Source organism: Felis catus, chromosome A3 (assembly GCF_018350175.1).
Source record: "Felis catus isolate Fca126 chromosome A3, F.catus_Fca126_mat1.0, whole genome shotgun sequence".
NCBI lineage: Eukaryota > Metazoa > Chordata > Mammalia > Carnivora > Felidae > Felis > Felis catus.
In genome coordinates, this window is record NC_058370.1 from 114,867,444 (window position 1) to 114,885,553 (window position 18,110).

General features: G+C 48.0%; 1 protein-coding gene across 3 annotated transcripts in view; it reads left to right on the forward strand.

Moving 5' to 3' along the window:
* The window catches only part of XDH (xanthine dehydrogenase), a 57,182-nt gene extending 39,872 nt beyond the window's left edge, over positions 1–17,310 (forward strand). For 2 of the 3 annotated variants that reach the window (XM_045053317.1, XM_045053318.1), the window contains 13 exons: positions 111–197; positions 4,159–4,350; positions 4,520–4,665; positions 5,443–5,524; positions 6,075–6,170; positions 7,459–7,587; positions 8,256–8,330; positions 9,832–9,884; positions 11,588–11,702; positions 12,711–12,776; positions 13,040–13,228; positions 14,523–14,699; positions 16,329–16,616. In XM_045053317.1, coding sequence (XP_044909252.1) covers positions 111–197; positions 4,159–4,350; positions 4,520–4,665; positions 5,443–5,524; positions 6,075–6,170; positions 7,459–7,587; positions 8,256–8,330; positions 9,832–9,884; positions 11,588–11,702; positions 12,711–12,776; positions 13,040–13,228; positions 14,523–14,699; positions 16,329–16,379 — 1,458 coding nt within the window. In that variant the 3' untranslated portion in view covers positions 16,380–16,616. 3 annotated transcript variants of the gene reach the window in all.
* Positions 17,311–18,110: the final 800 nt, after the last annotated feature.

Genomic DNA, 18,110 nt, shown 5'->3' on the forward strand with positions numbered 1-18,110 from the left:
ATGGTATGATGTCTTGTTCTTTCTGCTTCCTCCGGGTAGCTTGAGTAGGAGGGGATGACTAAGGTTAGGCAGAGGAAAGGGACTATCGAGAACTCTCTCCTTTTCATCAGGTTGGCTTCATGAAGACTGGGAGGGTTGTGGCTCTGAAGGTGGAGCATTACAGCAATGCGGGGAACACCCTGGATCTCTCCCAGAGTGTAAGTAGGGTGCACCCATGCCTCTGGGTGGGGGGTGACTGGGAGGTCACGGGCAGGCCCCACAGCCCCACAGGCATAGGCCTCCTCACTTCCTGCCTGGGGTTATTGCAGTAGCCTCCCCGTTGGTCCCCACCTTGAGGCTCTCCACCCCCGGTTAAGCTCTAAAGCACAGAGATAATCCTATTACTTTTCTGATTGGAAATTCTTCCTTTGGGGTGCCGGGGTAGCTCAGTCAGTTAAGCATCATCGGATTTCAGCTCAGGTCATGATCTCACGGTCTGAGATCGAGTCCTGCATCAAAAAAAAAAAAAAAAAAAAAAAAAAAAAAAAAAATCATAGTAATAATAAAAAGAAAAGGAAATCCTTCCTTATTTTTCAGATATTTTGCCAAGCCAGCCAAGTCAGTTACAAAACTTTATGCAGAGTATGGTGACATTGTATGTATGTGTCTGTAAGATGAATATACCTCTATTATAGATATAATGATGTGCCTGGAAAATTCCAAAAGAACATATACTAAACAGTGATTGGATGGGATGAAGGGAGGGGCACTCACTGTCATTTTCTTTGTGACATATTTTTGTGATGTTTGAATTTTAAGTAATGAATTTCTTCTTTTTTTTTGGTAACAGTTTCACTGAAATATACAATTTAAGGGTTTTTAGTAAATTTTAAGAATTATGTAACCATTATCATACTGTAGTTTTCGAACACTTCCATCACCTGAACGTGATCTCTTTCCATCACTCCCGTTCTCACCCCCTACCCAGCCCAGACATCCACCAATCTACTTTCTGTCCTTAGAGATTCTCCTCTTGTAGTCCATTCATATAAATAGACTCTACACTGTGTCATCTTTTGTGTTCGGCTTTTTTTCTCAGGATTGATTATTTATTTATAGTTTTATTTATTTAAGTGATCTCTGCACCCAACATGGGGCTCAAACTCACAAGCCCGGGATCAAGAGTTGCACGCTTCTCTGACTGAGCCAGCCAGGTGCCCCTCAGGATAATGTTTTAAGATTCCTTAGTCCTTCATTCTTTTCTCTTGATAATATTTCATTATATGGATAGACCATTTTTTGTTTTCTACTCACCACTTAAAATACTTTTGAGTTGTTCCCTGTTTTCAGCTTTTACGGGTAAGGCTACTTTGAACATTCTCATACTAGTCTTGTGTAGACATGAAATTTTGTTAATCTGTGTTAATTTTGTGTTAATTTTATTAATTTTGAAATTACCAGTTACCTTTGTGGTACTACTTTTTATAACTTTTTTAAATACGAATTTTATAACCATACTAGGTACAAACATGTAGATTTTTCTTATAAAAGTCAGTCAGACATTTCAGGGCAAACAGAAGCACCTGTTAGCCCCCACTCCCCATGCCACTCCTCCTTGCTAGGGGCTAACTGGTTCCATTATAAAACTTCACACTTCAGATGCAGTGTAAAAACTGCTCAAAAAAAGCAACACATTTAGTCTTCTCACCATTTGCAACCTGGGCCTCTTCGTGTTGTAGGAAAAATCAGGTTGAAAAAGATACAGTGCTTGTCCCCAAAGATCTTAGAAGCTTTTAAATCCAATCCAGTGAACATTTATTGAGCGCCTAGGGTGGCAACATAAAGAATAGATGGCATTGTTTCTGCCCCAGGAAGTTCACAGTACGGTGGGGGAGACAGATAACAAAAGACAAAATGAGGTGTGCCTGGATGGCTCAGTTGGTTAAGCGTCCGACTTCGGCTCAGGTCATGATCTCGCAGTTTGTGGGTTCGAGCCCCGCATCAGGCTCTGTGCTGACAGTTCAGAGCCTGGAGCCTGATTCATATTCTGTGTCTCCCTCCCGCTCTCTGACCCACCCCTGTTCATGTTCTGTCTCTCTCTGTCTCAAAAATCAATAAACGTTAAAAAAAAATTTAAAAAAAAAGACAAAATGAAATAGAAGTACGAGTTAGACAGAGTGCTAAGGAAAAGCAAAAACTGAATTAATTGAGACATACTCAAAACATCTAGGATGACTAAGACTAAAATAATCAAGGGCACAAAAAACAGCCTGTGAGAGAGAGAGAATATACATGGGGAAGTAAACCAAACCCAAAATGAAACGAACAAATAAAAGCTGCCATTGATCTCATCAGGAAGATGAGTTATTACACCTTCGAGAAAGAATAGGAGGCCATAAACAAGAAGCATTTGGAGAATAAAAACTAACTCTGGTGAGATAAAACTCTGAAAGCAAAAGGGTTGAAAGACACTTCAGCAAATCTCTCCAAACAAAAGAAAAAAAATACAGAACAATTGGAAAGAAAATACAACGAAATTCGAGGACTAGTCCAGGAGACCCAAACGATAGAAATTTCAGAGAGAAAGAATGGAAACAAGAGAGAGGAGGCAACTATCAAGAAGTAACTCAAGACATCTCCCCAAACTATGGAACTAGAGAGTGTTATGCTAAGTGAAATGAGCCATACAGACAAAGACAGATACCATATGGTTTCACTCTTATGTGGATCCTGAGAAACTTAACAGAAACCCATGGGGGAGGGGAAGGAAAAAAAAAAAAGAGGTTACAGTGGAAGAGAGCCAAAGCATAAGAGACTCTTTAAAACTGAGAACAAACTGAGGGTTGATGGAGGGTGGGAGGGAAGGGAGGGTGGGTGATGGGTATTGAGGAGGGCACCTTTGGGACGAGCACTGGGTGTTGTATGGAAACCAATTTGACAATAAACTTCATATATTGAAAAAAAAAGAAATCTCCCCAAACTAATGGGCATACAGTTTAAGATTAAAAGAGCCCATCCAATAACAAGCGCAATGAAGGAAAATAGAACTATGCTAAGTTATATCACTGTGAACTTGGAGAAACCTGGAGATAAAGATTTTACAACTTGCAGGGAGGAGAAAAACACAACTATTTCCAAGAACTGGAAAGACATCGATTGGATTTGTCAATACTGGAGAGCTCGAATGCACTACCAAAATGCCTTCAGAATGTTGAGGGAAACTGGAAAACCTAATTCCAACCAAGAATCCTATATATAACCAAATCATTAGTTAAGGGTAAGAGGAGAAGAAAGACATTTCAGACATGCAAGTTTCAAAAATGTACCCCATGAAGTATTTGACTCTTTAAACTACTTGCCATACAAATTCAATGGGAAAAGAAACTGCTTTAAAAAGAATTCAAGGGTGCCTGGGTGGCTCAGTCGGTTAAGCGTCCGACTTTGGCTCAGGACATGATCTCGTGGTCCGTGAGTTCGAGCCCTGCATCAGGCTCTGTGCTGACAGCTCTGAGCCTGGAGCCTGCTTCAGATTCTGTCTCCCTCTCTCTTCCCCTCCCCCACTTGTGCTCTCTCTATCATTCAAGAAAATAAATAAACATTAAAAAAATTAAAAATAATTCATAAAATCACCTCTTTTCTTTTCTTTTCTTTTCTTTTCTTTTCTTTTCTTTTCTTTTCTATCTTCCTTTTTTTATAGAGGCAACTGACCAGTCCTAACTGGGGAGTCTGGGAAGGGCTTCCCCAGGAGAGAACTGAATGAGGATGTTAGTAGATGGGAAAGGTGCAGGGGAGGGCGGGCATGTCAGGTGAGAGTAACATGTAGTCAGAAGAGAGGAAAAAATATATTGGGGAAACGTCATAAAGAGTCTTGAGTTCCATGCTGAAAGATGTATGAACTTTACTCCGAAGAGATTAAGTGCCATTTTTAGGCAAGAGGTTGACACGAAATGACCTTATGTTGCAGTTTGAGGCAGAGATTAGAGGAGGGAGAGACACAGAGGCCAGGAGCCCAGTAAGGAGTCTGTTGCAGTACCAGAGAAGAAATAATTTGGGCCTGAGGAGGAGCAGTGGCCACTGGGGCTGGAAAGGCAAGGATGGGTGCAGCCTTCAACATCCCTTTCTTGAGGAGCCAATGAAATCGGTGCACTGCTGTCTCCCATTTTCCATTATCTGCTGCAGATAATGGAACGAGCTCTATTCCACATGGACAACTGTTATAACATCCCCAACATCCGGGGCACTGGGCGGATATGCAAGACCAACCTGCCCTCCAACACGGCCTTCAGGGGCTTTGGGGGGCCCCAGGCAATGCTCATTGCTGAGCATTGGATGAGTGAAGTCGCAGTGACCTGTGGGCTGCCGGCAGAGGAGGTAAGCTGGGAATTTGGTGGCACAGGTTAACCTACTTGGAGGGGACATTGGCTTTGTGTCTTGGGCATCTCCCACGGGGGCAGAGGAGAGGGGTTGGAACCTTAACTTTAGGTTGTATCCGTTCATCTCTTGCCACCAACAAGGCCTCAGTGTCTCTCTCCTTGCAAAGGTGCGAAGGAAAAACATGTATAAGGAAGGGGACCTGACCCACTTCAACCAGAAGCTTGAGGGGTTCACCTTGCCCAGGTGCTGGGAGGAATGCCTAGCAAGCTCTCAGTATCATGCCCGGAAGAGGGAGGCTGACAAGTTCAACGAGTAAGCACCGGGAGGGGAGGAGTCTGATATTCTGGCATTCTCTCGGGTTTCATATTCTACAGCACATTTGCGATACTCATAATACCAAGCTAGTAAGGTGCTTGAGGGTGCTGAGTTTGCTGACCCACTCCCAGCCATCTCTTTAAGATACTCAAATGATTTGTTCAGCCTGGGGGCAGATGGGCATATACAGCCTGCACTCAGTATCATAGCCCATCAATATGGTTCACCTTTACACTCATCTGCTGTTGGAGCACACCAGCCGAGGACTAAGAACACCATAGTGATGCAGCGGCCTCTAGCATGAATCTATCACTGTGACCTTACAGTCACTCCATTTTCTTAGGCCCCAGTTTCAACATCTGTAAAATGGGGGTAGTTACACCGGCCCTGTTTCCTCACTAAGTTACCCAGAAAACCAAACAGAAAGCACAGAAAAGGTGTTACCACTATCATCAGTGAGTGTCATAAGTGACTGTCTTCCCTGGTACAGTCACAGCACCCTGACTCTGAGCTCCACTCTGGGAGGAAGTTTTGATACTTTCAAGTGCAGACCCTCAGGGATGGGTCCTCCTTCAGCGCAGCTGAAGAACACAATCCCACCCCTTTTTCATTTGGTTTGCCCAACTGGGGCACAACTCAGTTATGATAAGTACCATGTGGGCAGCTCCAAGGATGCCTTGTTCCAACTTTACAAAGATGTTGACTGAAACTACATCTAAGTTGACACAACCATGATAGAAAATGTTCTATGCAAATCTTCCTTTTTTTCTCCAGGGAGAATTGTTGGAAGAAGAGAGGGTTGTCCATAATTCCTACCAAGTTTGGAATAAGCTTCACTGTTCCTTTTCTGAATCAGGTAATTGCCTTGTATAATTTTGTGCCTCTCCCCTGGGCTGGGGCCCCATTTCCCCCTCTGTCTGCGCTATCACATGGGAAAGGCCGTTGTGGCTGGTACCAGTGCGAGTGGAGGGGCTCTCTGCTGTTTAAATGGACTTGAACTTGCATATCCCTATTTGTCCAGGATGTCACAGGTCAGTGAAGGCAGCACGAGGCTCAGAGATCTGAGGTCAACTCTCAGGTCTCCTTCTTCCTGACTGAAGGGCTACAGACAGCTACTCTGCCTTTCTGATCCTATGGCTTCATCTAAGAATGAGCACAAAGACATTTGACCTCCTTCCTTCTGTGGAAGACACAGAGAAAGAGAGAGAGTGGAAATTTTTCGGGAACTGTTGAAGGGCTACATGGTTAAATCACAAGATTCATGGTGCTTTAATTCGAGTCTGAGGCTTTAATCCAAATGCTGCTTCTGGTTTTCTTTCTCCTGGGCTCCAGAAATATTGGCCCCAAGCATCTGGCTGAGTTAGGATTGACCCAATTTTGTGTTTAGAATCCTTCTCTTCCTGTAGGCAGGAGCCCTGGTTCACGTGTATACAGATGGCTCTGTGCTGCTGACCCATGGAGGCACTGAGATGGGCCAAGGCCTTCACACCAAGATGGTCCAGGTGAGCAGCCTGCACATGGGGCGGGGGGGGGGGGGGTGTCCTCTCCAACATCATGGCATCCACGTGAGGGAGGACGCTATGAGCAAGTGAGTGGCGGCACACCTTAGAAGCAGAAGCCGGCCTCAGCTGTGGTCGGTCCCGGCTCCGCTGCCCATTTACGTGTGACCTCGGGCAAGTCTTCTCCCCTCTCGGCCTCTGTGTCTTCCTCTGTGCAAAGCGGTTGGCCAGGTCACCACTCAGGTCACTTCCGTTACCCACATTCTAGGGCCGTGGGGTTGTGTTGGTTTACAAGTTGCTCAGGAGCTTCTTGGGAGTAATCTGAAACTGGCCCCTGTACTCAGAGGGCAGAGGCAGACAGAAAAAAGAGGCCCAGGTTGGCAGGTCACAGAGTTAAGATGCAAAGGGAACTTACCTGAGAGGCTTGCCTTGGGTGGCAGCAAGACAAATGGATCCCTACCCCCGCCCACCATATCTTAAAAGTTTGCAGGGAGAGAGGCCTCAACTGGGTTTAGCCAAGGTACTGTGCAGGTGTTCTCAATCCCACGTCATCATCTTGAGGCTGTGTCACAGAAGCAGCCCCTGGGAGCCAGAAAGGCAAGCAGAACCCACATTCCAAGGACAGGGGAAGTGGTGAGGAGCCTCTGATCCTTTGAGTCCAGCTCCTGGGTCAACTGGTGGTCACGTTTAAAACAAATGTTTATTTATTTATTTTGAGAGAGAAAGAGAGCATGAGCAATGGAGGGACAAAGAGAGAGGGAGAGAGAGTTCTGCACTGTCAGTGTGCGGAACCTGACTTGGGGCTTGAACTCATGAACTGTGAGATCATGACCTGAGATGAAACCAAGAGTAAGACACTTAACCAACTGAGCCCCCAGGGAGCCCCCGGTAGGTCACATATTTTTGGTGACCTTCCCTAACACTATGTAAGAGGCTGTGTTGTGTGTATAAAGGTTTCCCCCACACAGAGGAGCTAGGACGTTGGAACTGGAGTAGAGTTGGAACACCTGCTTAGCTCATGGACTGGCCAGAGTGGATTTTTTAAAAAGCCAAGCTTAGCTTTAAAAAGCACTGCTAGTCACCATTATGAATTTTTTTATGCAACAAAACCACTCCATAATGTTCTGCTTCAAATTGAGACAGATATAAGAACATCCCAGTCTCAATAGGCTTATAGCTTATAAAATTATTTTATTGCCTGTAATGGTGAACCTGAAACGGTCTTGGGGAGAAGGCAACCAAGCCCCATGCCAAGCCTTCCCTGAGAAAGTGATGTTGTCTCTTTTCTCAGGTGGCCAGCAGAGCACTGAAAATCCCCACCTCTAAGATTTACATCAGCGAGACAAGCACAAACACCGTGCCTAACACCTCTCCCACAGCTGCCTCTGTCAGCACTGACATCAACGGACAGGCCGTCTATGTAAGGAGCCTGGGGAGCCAGCAGAGCTGAGGGCCAGTCAAGTGCTTTGGGCCCACAGAGCTACCTGGGGTGGAAGCTGGAATGGTCCTTATAGGCTCTTTGGCTGTGGCCATGCCTTTGGCTGTCTTATCCAAGAGAATGCTGTTCCTCCCAATACCAAGTTGAAAGAGAGGCCTAAAAGCCACAATCACTTCTGTCAAAGTCAAGAAGGATGAGTGTAGGATGGGGAGGAGATTTGGAGGGTCCCAGGGGGGGTTCTGGAAAGACATACTCCCCAGTGTTAGAACTGGCCACCAGACCATGGACTGAAATTGGAATTCGTATTTGCAGCTGGCCGGATCCCACCAACTTACTTCTCTTTCCACATAGGGGTTGTAATTAACAGAGGAGTTTGATGGGAGAAGTCAGTTCCTTTGGGTTCCCTCAAATATTTCATCTTCTTTAGCCTAAGAACCGGGTGTTCTCCCAGCAAGGGCCAATGCCAGTTCCTATGGCAGGGTCCTGGAGTGGAAGCCACCCAGTCATTCTTAAGACGGTGGCAAGACTATTTGAGTGGCACCTTGGGCACAGCATTACTTGGAGGTAGCCTTGCTGAGGCCCTTGGGGTTTGGCCTGGGCCAGGAAATACGGAAGACTGATATGTCTGGTGTGTGGGCGTGTGTTCTTAGGAAGCTTGTCAGACCATTCTGAAAAGGCTGGAACCCTTCAAGAAAAAGAATCCCAGTGGCTCCTGGGAAGACTGGGTAAGTCTGAGCTGATCCAACGTGCTTTTGAAGAGGAGAGAAATTAAAGGCAGGTTCTCTGTCCCTGCCGCAGCAGGAATAGGTCACGATCTAGGCCCAGAGGCAGAGAAGCTGAGTGGTCCGTAGGGTTTCACAGCACAGGTAAATGCTCCACCTTGCTGGGCCCCTTTCTCCATGGTTTTCATAGTGGAGGGAAGGCACTGGAGGAAAACTTCTGAGCCAGGATCTTGACAACCCCATGGCGACTGGGGGTTTGGCTGCCCTGAGCCTGAGAAGGTAGGGCGACCGTTGAAGGTGCCCGACTCGGTCCTGGTTCCGTACCCCGCTTGTCCTGAGGCTTGAGGAGTCTGGTTTTCCTCAAACCTGCTCTCAGAGGGCTGCTTCGCAGCACTTCCCCTTCCTCAGCTCTGGAGTCTGGGTCCACTGAGGCTCCATCTGTGAAGGAGTGGGGAAAAAGACATCTCCCAAGAGTTTATATCCTTCCTGTGGTTTTACAAGTGGCAGGCAAGCCACTCTTCTCATCACAAGAATGAGCCCAGTTCTCTGGTTTCTGGTTTGGTGCCTGTGTGTCGGGAACCCTCAGAGGGGGGCGTTAAGGACGTCTGTCTCTGGGGGCAGGCGGGGGGCTTCATCTCTTCCAACAAGCAGACATCTCAGTGGCAGCCCTGCTTTACCATCTCCCAGAGTAGAGCTGGGGTGGGAAAGTGAGCACAGTGGGAACATAGAAAATGAGCCCACACCTGACCCACCTCAGATTGTACTAGTCTCCCTCCATAGACTCAAAGAAAATAAGCTCTTTTTCTCAGACCCACTCACCTTACTGTGCCGCACGTGACCTCTACTTCCCTTCGTACACTCACAGATACCGCACACATAAATACCCCATGAATGTAGGTTGACTTTGGTAGTTTGGATTTTTAGCATGGAGACCCGGAGAGGCCAACTTGAGCTGGTCGTTGAGGGGAGAAAATTATTGGGACAAGTACAATGCAGGAACCACACGAACGGAGGTGCAGAGGTGTGGGGACAAGGAAGGACTAAAATACATCAGTATGGCTGGCATGGCGATGACGCGTGGGCAACATAAAGCCAGAGAGAGGATTGGGGTCCTTAATGTGAAGCATTTGCTCTATGGACAATGGGGAGTCAGCCAAAGTTGTAGAGTAGGGGAGTGATGTAGGCAGTATGGTATGTTAAGATGCTCACTGTGATTGGGTTGGGCTACCTGGCAGCGTGGGGAGGCTACGTGATGGGGGAAGACCAGTTAAGAGGCTACTGTAGCCCCCCAGGCTTCCAATGGCGGGGACCTAGTGCAGGTGAGAGCACAGTGTGGTCACCCAGTGCAGTGAGAATGTGAGGCAGGGTGTGGAAGCGAGGACCACCGGTGCAAATAGTTGGTCAGCTTCCGGAGGAGGAGGGGGAGCTCATGAAATCTTAGTGCTGGGTCAGGGATTCTGGCACCCATGCTAAGCCCTTCCTGTTGTCTCTTTCCTCTCGTCAGGTCACAGCTGCCTACCTGGACGCAGTGAGCTTGTCTGCTACCGGGTTTTATAAGTAAGGACAATGCTGCTGTCACCCACCTCACAAACTGTGGTCATCCTAGCCTCTGAAGTCCTCTCCTGCACCAAATGCTCTCAGCCTTTGGTCAGGAGAGAGCAGTCCCACCGAGACGCTTCAGTGGACTTGTGTCAATTTCAATTGAAAGATGCTCTGAAATACCTGGCATTGCCAACCTATGTGCCAACGAGGCAAAAGCATGAGCTGCCGTTAAGAGAAGACCTGTGTTCTAGTTCTGGTCTTAAAGTGTACCATTCCATTTGGAGAAATGAGGGATTCTCTCTGAGCCCTTTTCCTCATTTACGACGTGGTGGGACCATCCTCCCTCGGCATTCCCCTAGACCCAGGGCTGTCTGCCGTGTGGCGTTACCCTTGTGTGTTAGTTACTCTGCTGTGTGCGTTGGCTTTCTTTACGGAGGCTTTCCTGGGACAGAAAGAGAGGAAGATTTAGAACACGTGGTCTCGTTCCAAAGCGCAGAGTTCAGGGGAACTTGACGTGGGACTTGGAAAAGAGCACACGCCTTCTGCTACTTTGAACTCCAGTAGCAGTACGAAGAGCTAGAGACCCTGCCCAGTTGATGTAAAGGCTGGAAGAAGATGCGATCCAATTTGCTATCTCCCATAATGTTCTAGTTTTCTCTGGAGAATTTAATTAGGACCTTTTCTTTCACAGATCAGTAGGTTTGGAAAAATAGTTCAGTATGCATGTTAGGCAAAGTCACGTTTTGCCAGTGCTCCCTGGCTTATGTGACATTTGACCTGCACAGTCAGAGATTAGAGCAGATGTTCTCGGACGTTCTCGTTCCGTTGTCAGAGTTGGTAAGACTGGGTAGGATACAGGAACACCCAGGTGAAGATGATGACCTCAGAGGTCAAAGGAGGTGGTGGGTTCTCCTGGGAGAAGCCTTTTCCCTCAGCTCCGAGTTGGTTTTGTTTTCATGCAGATTCCGATCCCTTCAGCTCACGTTATTTCTGTGTCATGCGTAGAAAAACAGAGAGGCAGAGTACTGTGAACTCCAGTTGGGAGAATATGCACGCACACATGTGTGGCTCGTGTGAACTTGGAATTGTATAAGATACTCAGGATCAAAGAAGAATAACGTAGAAGAGAGCATCTGCTTTTATGAATAGCACTTTCCCCGAATCATTTGTTGACCCCGAGAAGGGGCCAGTAGCCGAGGAGAAATGCAGGCAAGGGGTTAAAGGTACACCCAGGCTGACATGAGATGCTGACCTTAACTCTCCCCTGGAGAAAGGTGAGCAGCCCAGGAGGTGGCACAGGCAGGGGCTTTGGTTCTGAGAGCTTGAACTCTAATCCAACACTTCCTTTGGGTGTGGTTTTCGTGTCCTTCGTGAGCTTGGGCAAATGTGTCACCTGCTTCTACCACATAGAGGCGGGCACACGGATACTATACACCCCTGGGCTGTACAGAAGGCGTCACATAAGGGCCATTGGCAGATCCTAGCAGACATGAGGCAAGAAACTCTGGAATACCTGGGTTTCATTAACAGGTCCAAAATATTAAAAACACGTGGACTCTTTTGAAGGGCAGCTGAATGAAAAAATAAAACCTGTGGAGTCTTAGGATTTTGTGGGACAAGCTGTGTGTGTGTGTGTGTGTGTGTGTGTGTGTGTGTGTGTAGGTGGGGGGGCATGTTAATCTTAATACATATGCAGTGTTTTCTGTTATCTCCTCCAGAACACCCAACATTGGCTACAGCTTTGAGACGAACTCTGGGAATCCCTTCCACTACTTCAGCTATGGGGTGGCTTGCTCTGAAGTGGAAATCGACTGCTTAACAGGAGATCATAAAGTAAGAGGTTTGCAAAATCTTAGTACTAAGTTAGGGGAAAGAGAAGAGAAACAAGTGAGTTGCAAACATCAAGAACCAATAGAGACACACTTTGTGGCTGGGAGAATAATGTGTGATGTCACAGCCTGGCAAACTTCCGATGAAGGACCAGAGAGTAAATATTTGAGGCTTTCTGGGCCACAAAGACTCTGCCTCAACTACTCAATTCCATCACTGTAGCACAAGATCAGCCATAGATGTATGCAAACAAATGGGCATGGCTGTGTTCCAGTATGATGTGATTTGTGCACACTGAATGTGAATTTCTCATAGTTTTCACATGTCGCGACATATTCTTATTTTTGTCGGTCATCTAAAACCGTAAACACCATTGGGGCACCTGGGTGGCTCAGTCGGTTAATGTCCGGCTTGGGCTCAGGTCATGATGTCACGGTTGATGGATTTGGACCCCACATTCGGCTCTGTGCTAATAGCTCAGAGCCTGGAGCCTGCTTCAGACTCTGTGTCTCCCTCTCTCTCTATCCCTGCCCTGCTCGTACTCTGTCTCTCTCTCTCTCTCACAAATAAACAAAACATTCCAAAAATTGTAAGAAAACGTAAACACCATAATTAGCTCACAGGGCCTACAAAAACAGGGCACAGACTGGAATCAGCCTGTGGAATGCAGTTTGTTGTCCCCTTCCTTACACTATCTGTCCAGACTCAGGTTCCAAGTCCCAGGAGCCTGGGAACCAGCCTTCCTGCTCATGGGTGTGTGTGTGTGTCCACAGTTCCTTCTGATCGCCTGAAGAGTGTGGCCACTCCCTTCCCCTGCCTAGTGGTCACAGACTCAAACCTCGGCATTCACGATACCAGTGCAGACTGACAGGGATAGGAGCACCCTGCCTGAGCATGCCCGGGGCACGTCCTATCTGGGTTGACACAATAATTTAAGGGTCACTGAGCCCCATCTATCATTCCACACATTCCTTTCTTCTCACACTATTTGTATTTTGCCATCCACTTTAGAACCTCCGCACAGATATTGTCATGGATGTCGGCTCCAGTCTGAACCCTGCCATTGATATTGGACAGGTAAGGCACATGGGTGACCAGGGTGGTCATGGACTTGGCCAACCTTCAGTGCTAATGCCTTTGCTCTGCCTACACCACTGCCTGGCGAAGGCCCAGATAGCTGATCCCAGGCCGGGCAGGAGCCAGCTGGGCTGTCTGCAGAGGGCTGTTTTCAGCTTCTTTCCACACCCACTCGCCGTGGGGCTTGGCGCCTATTGTGGGAAGCGGTATCCGTCCTTGGGGAGGGGTAGGCAGAGTGGCCACGGTCTCTGTCTGGCCTGCAGGTAGAAGGGGCGTTTGTCCAGGGCCTTGGCCTGTTCACCCTGGAGGAGCTGCACTACTCCCCGGAGGGGAGCCTGCACACCCGTGGCCCCAGCACCTACAAGATCCCTGCGTTTGGCAGCATCCCCAGTGAGTTCAGGGTGTCGCTGCTCCGTGACTGTCCCAACAAGAAGGCCATCTATGCGTCCAAGGTACTGTTGCCCTGGGTCTGCACTGTAGGAGGACATGGGGGTAAGACCCACCTACCGCGTGGGTCTGCAGGGGCCTTGTCTGGAAGAGACCAGGGTGCTTGACAGGAGTTTTGGCGAGGATGGTGGAGCGATGGGCAGTCCCTGCCTGGGAAAAAGAAAACTGGGATGACACCAGCTCTGTGTGGTCAAAGCCAGCTCCTTTGGGCGCACTCGGAGAAATGCCTTTAATCCAGTCCTGTAGGTCAAGTCCTGACTGACATCTATGTCTCAGGTGTGCATCTTGAGCTTGGTCCTAAAGAGGACCCCACAGGTACACACCCCTCCCTGTTATCCCTTAAAAATAGCACATTCACTGCAGATGGGGCAATACATTTGTGCAAACTCTTGTGCCTCCTTCAGTGGTTGGCACCTGACTTGAAACTCGATCTGCATGCCTCAAGGATTAGAATCATCCCTTATTTCCTCCCGGTCCCCAGTAATTATGAAAAATGGTTGAAAATCCCATAAGCTGATTGATACAGTCCTAATCAAAGAAGGAAAACACGTAATCACTTGTAACCAGTGAAACATACCCATTTGTTCCTTTCATGATTTACTTCACCGTGGTTGGGTCTGGGACACTTTGAGATCTCGCCATCAACTCTCACGCTTTAGCATGCCTTGGGATCACTGCAGGCTCATGAAAAAAATACATTTTTGTGAGACCTGTCCCTAGAAATTTGATTCAGGAGGGCTGGAGTAGGTCCCTGCAACATGCATTTTTAATAAGCATCTCTAGTGCTTTTGATACATGGGATTTCTGGTCAGTGCTTTGGGGGAACAAAGCCAACTCTGCTAGAAAATGTTCAATTCCTATTGGCCGTGATGCCTAGATTCCAGACAATGCTGTAAGTATAATTAGGGTGCCTACAAGTATAATTAAGGTGCCTGTAAAGGTGGGTGTCAGAGTTGCAGGTAGAGGATTCCCCCAGCCTTATAACTGCGAGGAAAGGGTCCAAATTCATGTCAGACACTTTGTCCATAAAATATAATTATTTAAAACAGCTTTGAATGGTACATTTTCTTTGCATGGTGTCATCAGAGAAAAGTGACGCAGTAAGAGTTGAGAACGCCATCGAGGTTGAGTCATTTACCAGATTGGTTGTTCTCAGCCCTGAAGAATTATGAGCAGCCTTCCTGTCTTGCTGGCCGTGGCCCGCTGGGGCTGGCTGGGGTTCCGGGCATCTCCAGCCCTCCTGGCACAGAGGCTGGGGTCCTGTTGCCTGACTCCCTGTCCTGCGCTCTGTCCGCCCAGGCTGTCGGTGAACCGCCCCTCTTCCTGGCAGCCTCCATCTTCTTCGCCATCAAGGATGCCATCTGTGCAGCTCGAGCTGGGAACCCGGATTGTAAGACGAAGAAGCTTTTCCAGCTAAACAGCCCCGCCACCCCGGAGAAGATCCGCAACGCCTGCGTGGACCAGTTCACCAGGCTGGTATGAGGCCCCTCGAGCACCCACTCCGTTGGGGGGAGGCCGGGCAGAGGCGGCCCATGCAGAGAGGAGAGCGGGATGCCAGGCTCCCTGTCCACTGGGCAGCCTTGGGTCCTCGCTGCCTTCCTTGTGCCGTTGAGGCACCCTCTCGATCTTGCTGGAAAAGAGCAAGAAATGAAGTTTGTAGCTGGGCTTCCTTAGAGGAAAGAGGGCTCTTTGGTGCACAGTTGTCAACCGCAGATTTAATTTTTTCCCTTGAAGATGAGGGTGATGGGTAAACGTCCAGAAGAGCCTAGTCTTTAGCGTCCATCACTAGCACTTTGGGGACCCTTCTTTGCGAAAGCCACCGTGTGAGTGCTATGGAGACAGAGACAAAAAGCGGAGTTAAGGAATTGATTAGATGCACCATGTTCGTTCTGCGATGACTACATGCCATACCGATGCTGGCACACACGGATGCCCACAGAGACTTTGTGGTCTCTTAGGAAACCAGCTAATTGTATTTTGCGGTGGCTGGTTACGACCTTAGTGTACATAGCAGCATGTAGGAGGAATTCTATGGTCTTTGGACCATGGGAAGCGCTTCCATGATACTTGTAGTGCACAACGCCTGGCCACAGAGGACCATGCAGGGACAGGTTCTTCCCCTGTTGCCTCTGAGTTGTGCTGAAGCGGGCTCCGCCCACACAGGACCCTCCAACGGCCTTTGCAACAGCAGCCTCTGTTGAGTTAGCAGAGCCAGATTCTTCCTGATAACCCAAGTTGGATTTCCTCCTGGGTATTTGTGGAAGATTTGTTGGGCCTTTTTGGTTTAGAGCTGAAATGGGTACTCGTGGACCAAAAGGGTTCCAGGCATGGGAGGTTGCGGGAGAGTCTTGAAAGCAGGCCAATCTGCCTTTTCAGGCCTCAGCACCAAGGGTGAGGGAGACCGAGGGGTCCCCAGGTAGGCCACTGTCATCTGCCAATAGCTTTAGCTATGGGGTAAGACCACCAGACCACGTGTCGAGTTTCCAGGCAGCGAGGATGCCCACAACTCTGTAGCAACCTTCCCACAGCCCAGAACCTTCTCACCATGGCCACATGCTGACAGTTTCCCAACCCCCTTCCCCAGGAGACGAGGTGCTGCCTGGCTCCCGATAAGCTTACCCAGGTGGCCAAGTTAGCTCCTTGAAAAGAGTCTGATGCAGAACTCATTGATTTAATGAAGCCCTCCAGGTCCTGGGACCTAAAGCACAGATTCTGACCCAAGCCCCTTTGCTCTGTTATAACACACCAGTGAGTTAAATCCCTGCAGCAGGTTTGCATGAGTAACTGATTCTATGACCCAACCATGATTTCAGGGACTGTGTGTAGCACGTGTGAAGGGACCACTTCCGTATTTGGTCATTCCTGTGGCTTTAGGGCCTACTAGAGTGCCTCCCACATGGGAAGTGCTTGGCAAAACTAAAGGAACGACTAGGTAGTTAGGGGGCCCTGCCCTGTGGGCACTGCCAACAGCTGAGACTGCAGAGGGATGGCTGGCCTTGGAATGGTGGCCGGCAGTGGTGGGAGGTGGCATGGGCATCCGAGTGGGCAACGTGTCCTGTGCTATGGGAAGACCCCGGTGATGAGTTTTCTATCATTCCTTCCTAGTGTGTCACTGGCACTGCAGAAAGCTGTAAGCCCTGGTCTGTGAGGGTCTGACGACAAAGCCCCCAGCAGAGGCTGCTTATTATGCGCGGGAGTTTCCATGGAGCATGAGACATGCCTGCAGAACATGATCTATACATGTCATGGGGTGACGGTGCTGTGAGTCATCAGGATGATGTGTGGAAGCACATGGAATGCATTGGAAGATTTTGTTTTGTTTTCGCTGAAGATTTTGATCAAAAATATCGTTTGCAAACATAATGATAAGCAAATTCAGAACTCTTAGGCCCACGTGGCTAATATGCAATGAGAATCTTTGTATGTCTGCTTTAATCATGTATGTCTGATAGGTGTACGTGCTCTGTCCCAGCTCACAGGCAAGGCTGTATAGCTTTAGGTGCTGACAGTGTCTGTCCTTCAAAGAAGATGCCCCCCCAGCCTCCGGAAGCTTCCATCCTAAACTAGAAAGTCTTCCCTTCAAACCAATGAACATCACATTATAACCGCTGACCCATAGTCAACTTTGCAATGGGACAGTTGGGTGAGATTCAAATCCCTAACCACCTTTGATCATTGAAGAGAATAGACACTGAAACAAATTCAAGGTTAATCTAACCTTGTTAAGTGGCAGCAAGGAAATTATTCTATACCATCCAAAGCCGACCAACACATTTACTGAGCACCTACAATGTGCTAGGTTTCTTTCTCTTCCCCTTTATACAGTAAAAGAAATCAGGTTTAAAATGTTTCACTTGAGGGGCTCCTGGGTGGCTCAGTTGGTTAAACGTCTGATTCTTGATTTCGGCTCAGGTCATGATGTCACGGTTTGTCAGATCGAGCCCCGCGCCGGGCTCTGTGCTGACAGTGCACAGAGCCTGATTGGGATCTTCTCTCTCTCTCTCTCTCTCTCCCTCTGTCTCTGCCTCTCCCATGTGCGTGTTCTCTCTGTCTCTCGAAACCAATAAACTTTATAAAAAATTAAAAATCTTCATTCGTTGCCAGAGTAATTTCCATCTAGAAATCACGCTACCAAAATCAAGATCAACCCGAAGAATCACAGTCAAGAAGCCTGGGTTCTCATCCCAGCGGCGTCTCTATCTGTGTGACCTCAGTCTGTCACTTCCCTTTTCTGTGCTTTTCCTTACTCTAGAAGGAAAGAACTGGACTGGACTAATCTCTAAGGCCTTCCCTGGCTCTGAAAGTCTATAAATATACGACCCGAAAACTCCAGTTACATAAGGGATCTGCAGCTATCAGAGACATGGCTCCCTTACTGTGATGTGACATCTGGGCTTATTGAACTCTGCTTTGAATCTCCCAAGTTCTAGAACTTGGTAAAGAGCACAGGAGAGGAGCAAGCATTCCTCTAGCTGTTCCCACAGGAGATTTCTTTGCTGTATGGTGCTGGGTGAACGATGTGACATCATCCTGTGCCTTCACTGCTCCAAACACCCAACCTTGTCCCAGATGGGGCCATGGCTCTGGCCACGGAGGGAGAAGAGGGGAAACCATACAGTTGAGCCCAGCGCTTGATGCCACTAAGAAATGAAACGGTCAACTGGTTGGCATGTGAGAAATGCTTATTAACCATCATGATCTCACCAAATGCGAATATCTGCCATATCTTAGCCAGTCTTCATTTCTAGAGAACACAGGCACACAAAACACCCACACACGTGCCCACACACTACACACACACACTTTCTTACAAAATTCCTTTCCTCAGAATAGTCTAGATATGCCAGCCATGTTACAGCACAGTTAAAAGTGAGGAACATTTTATTT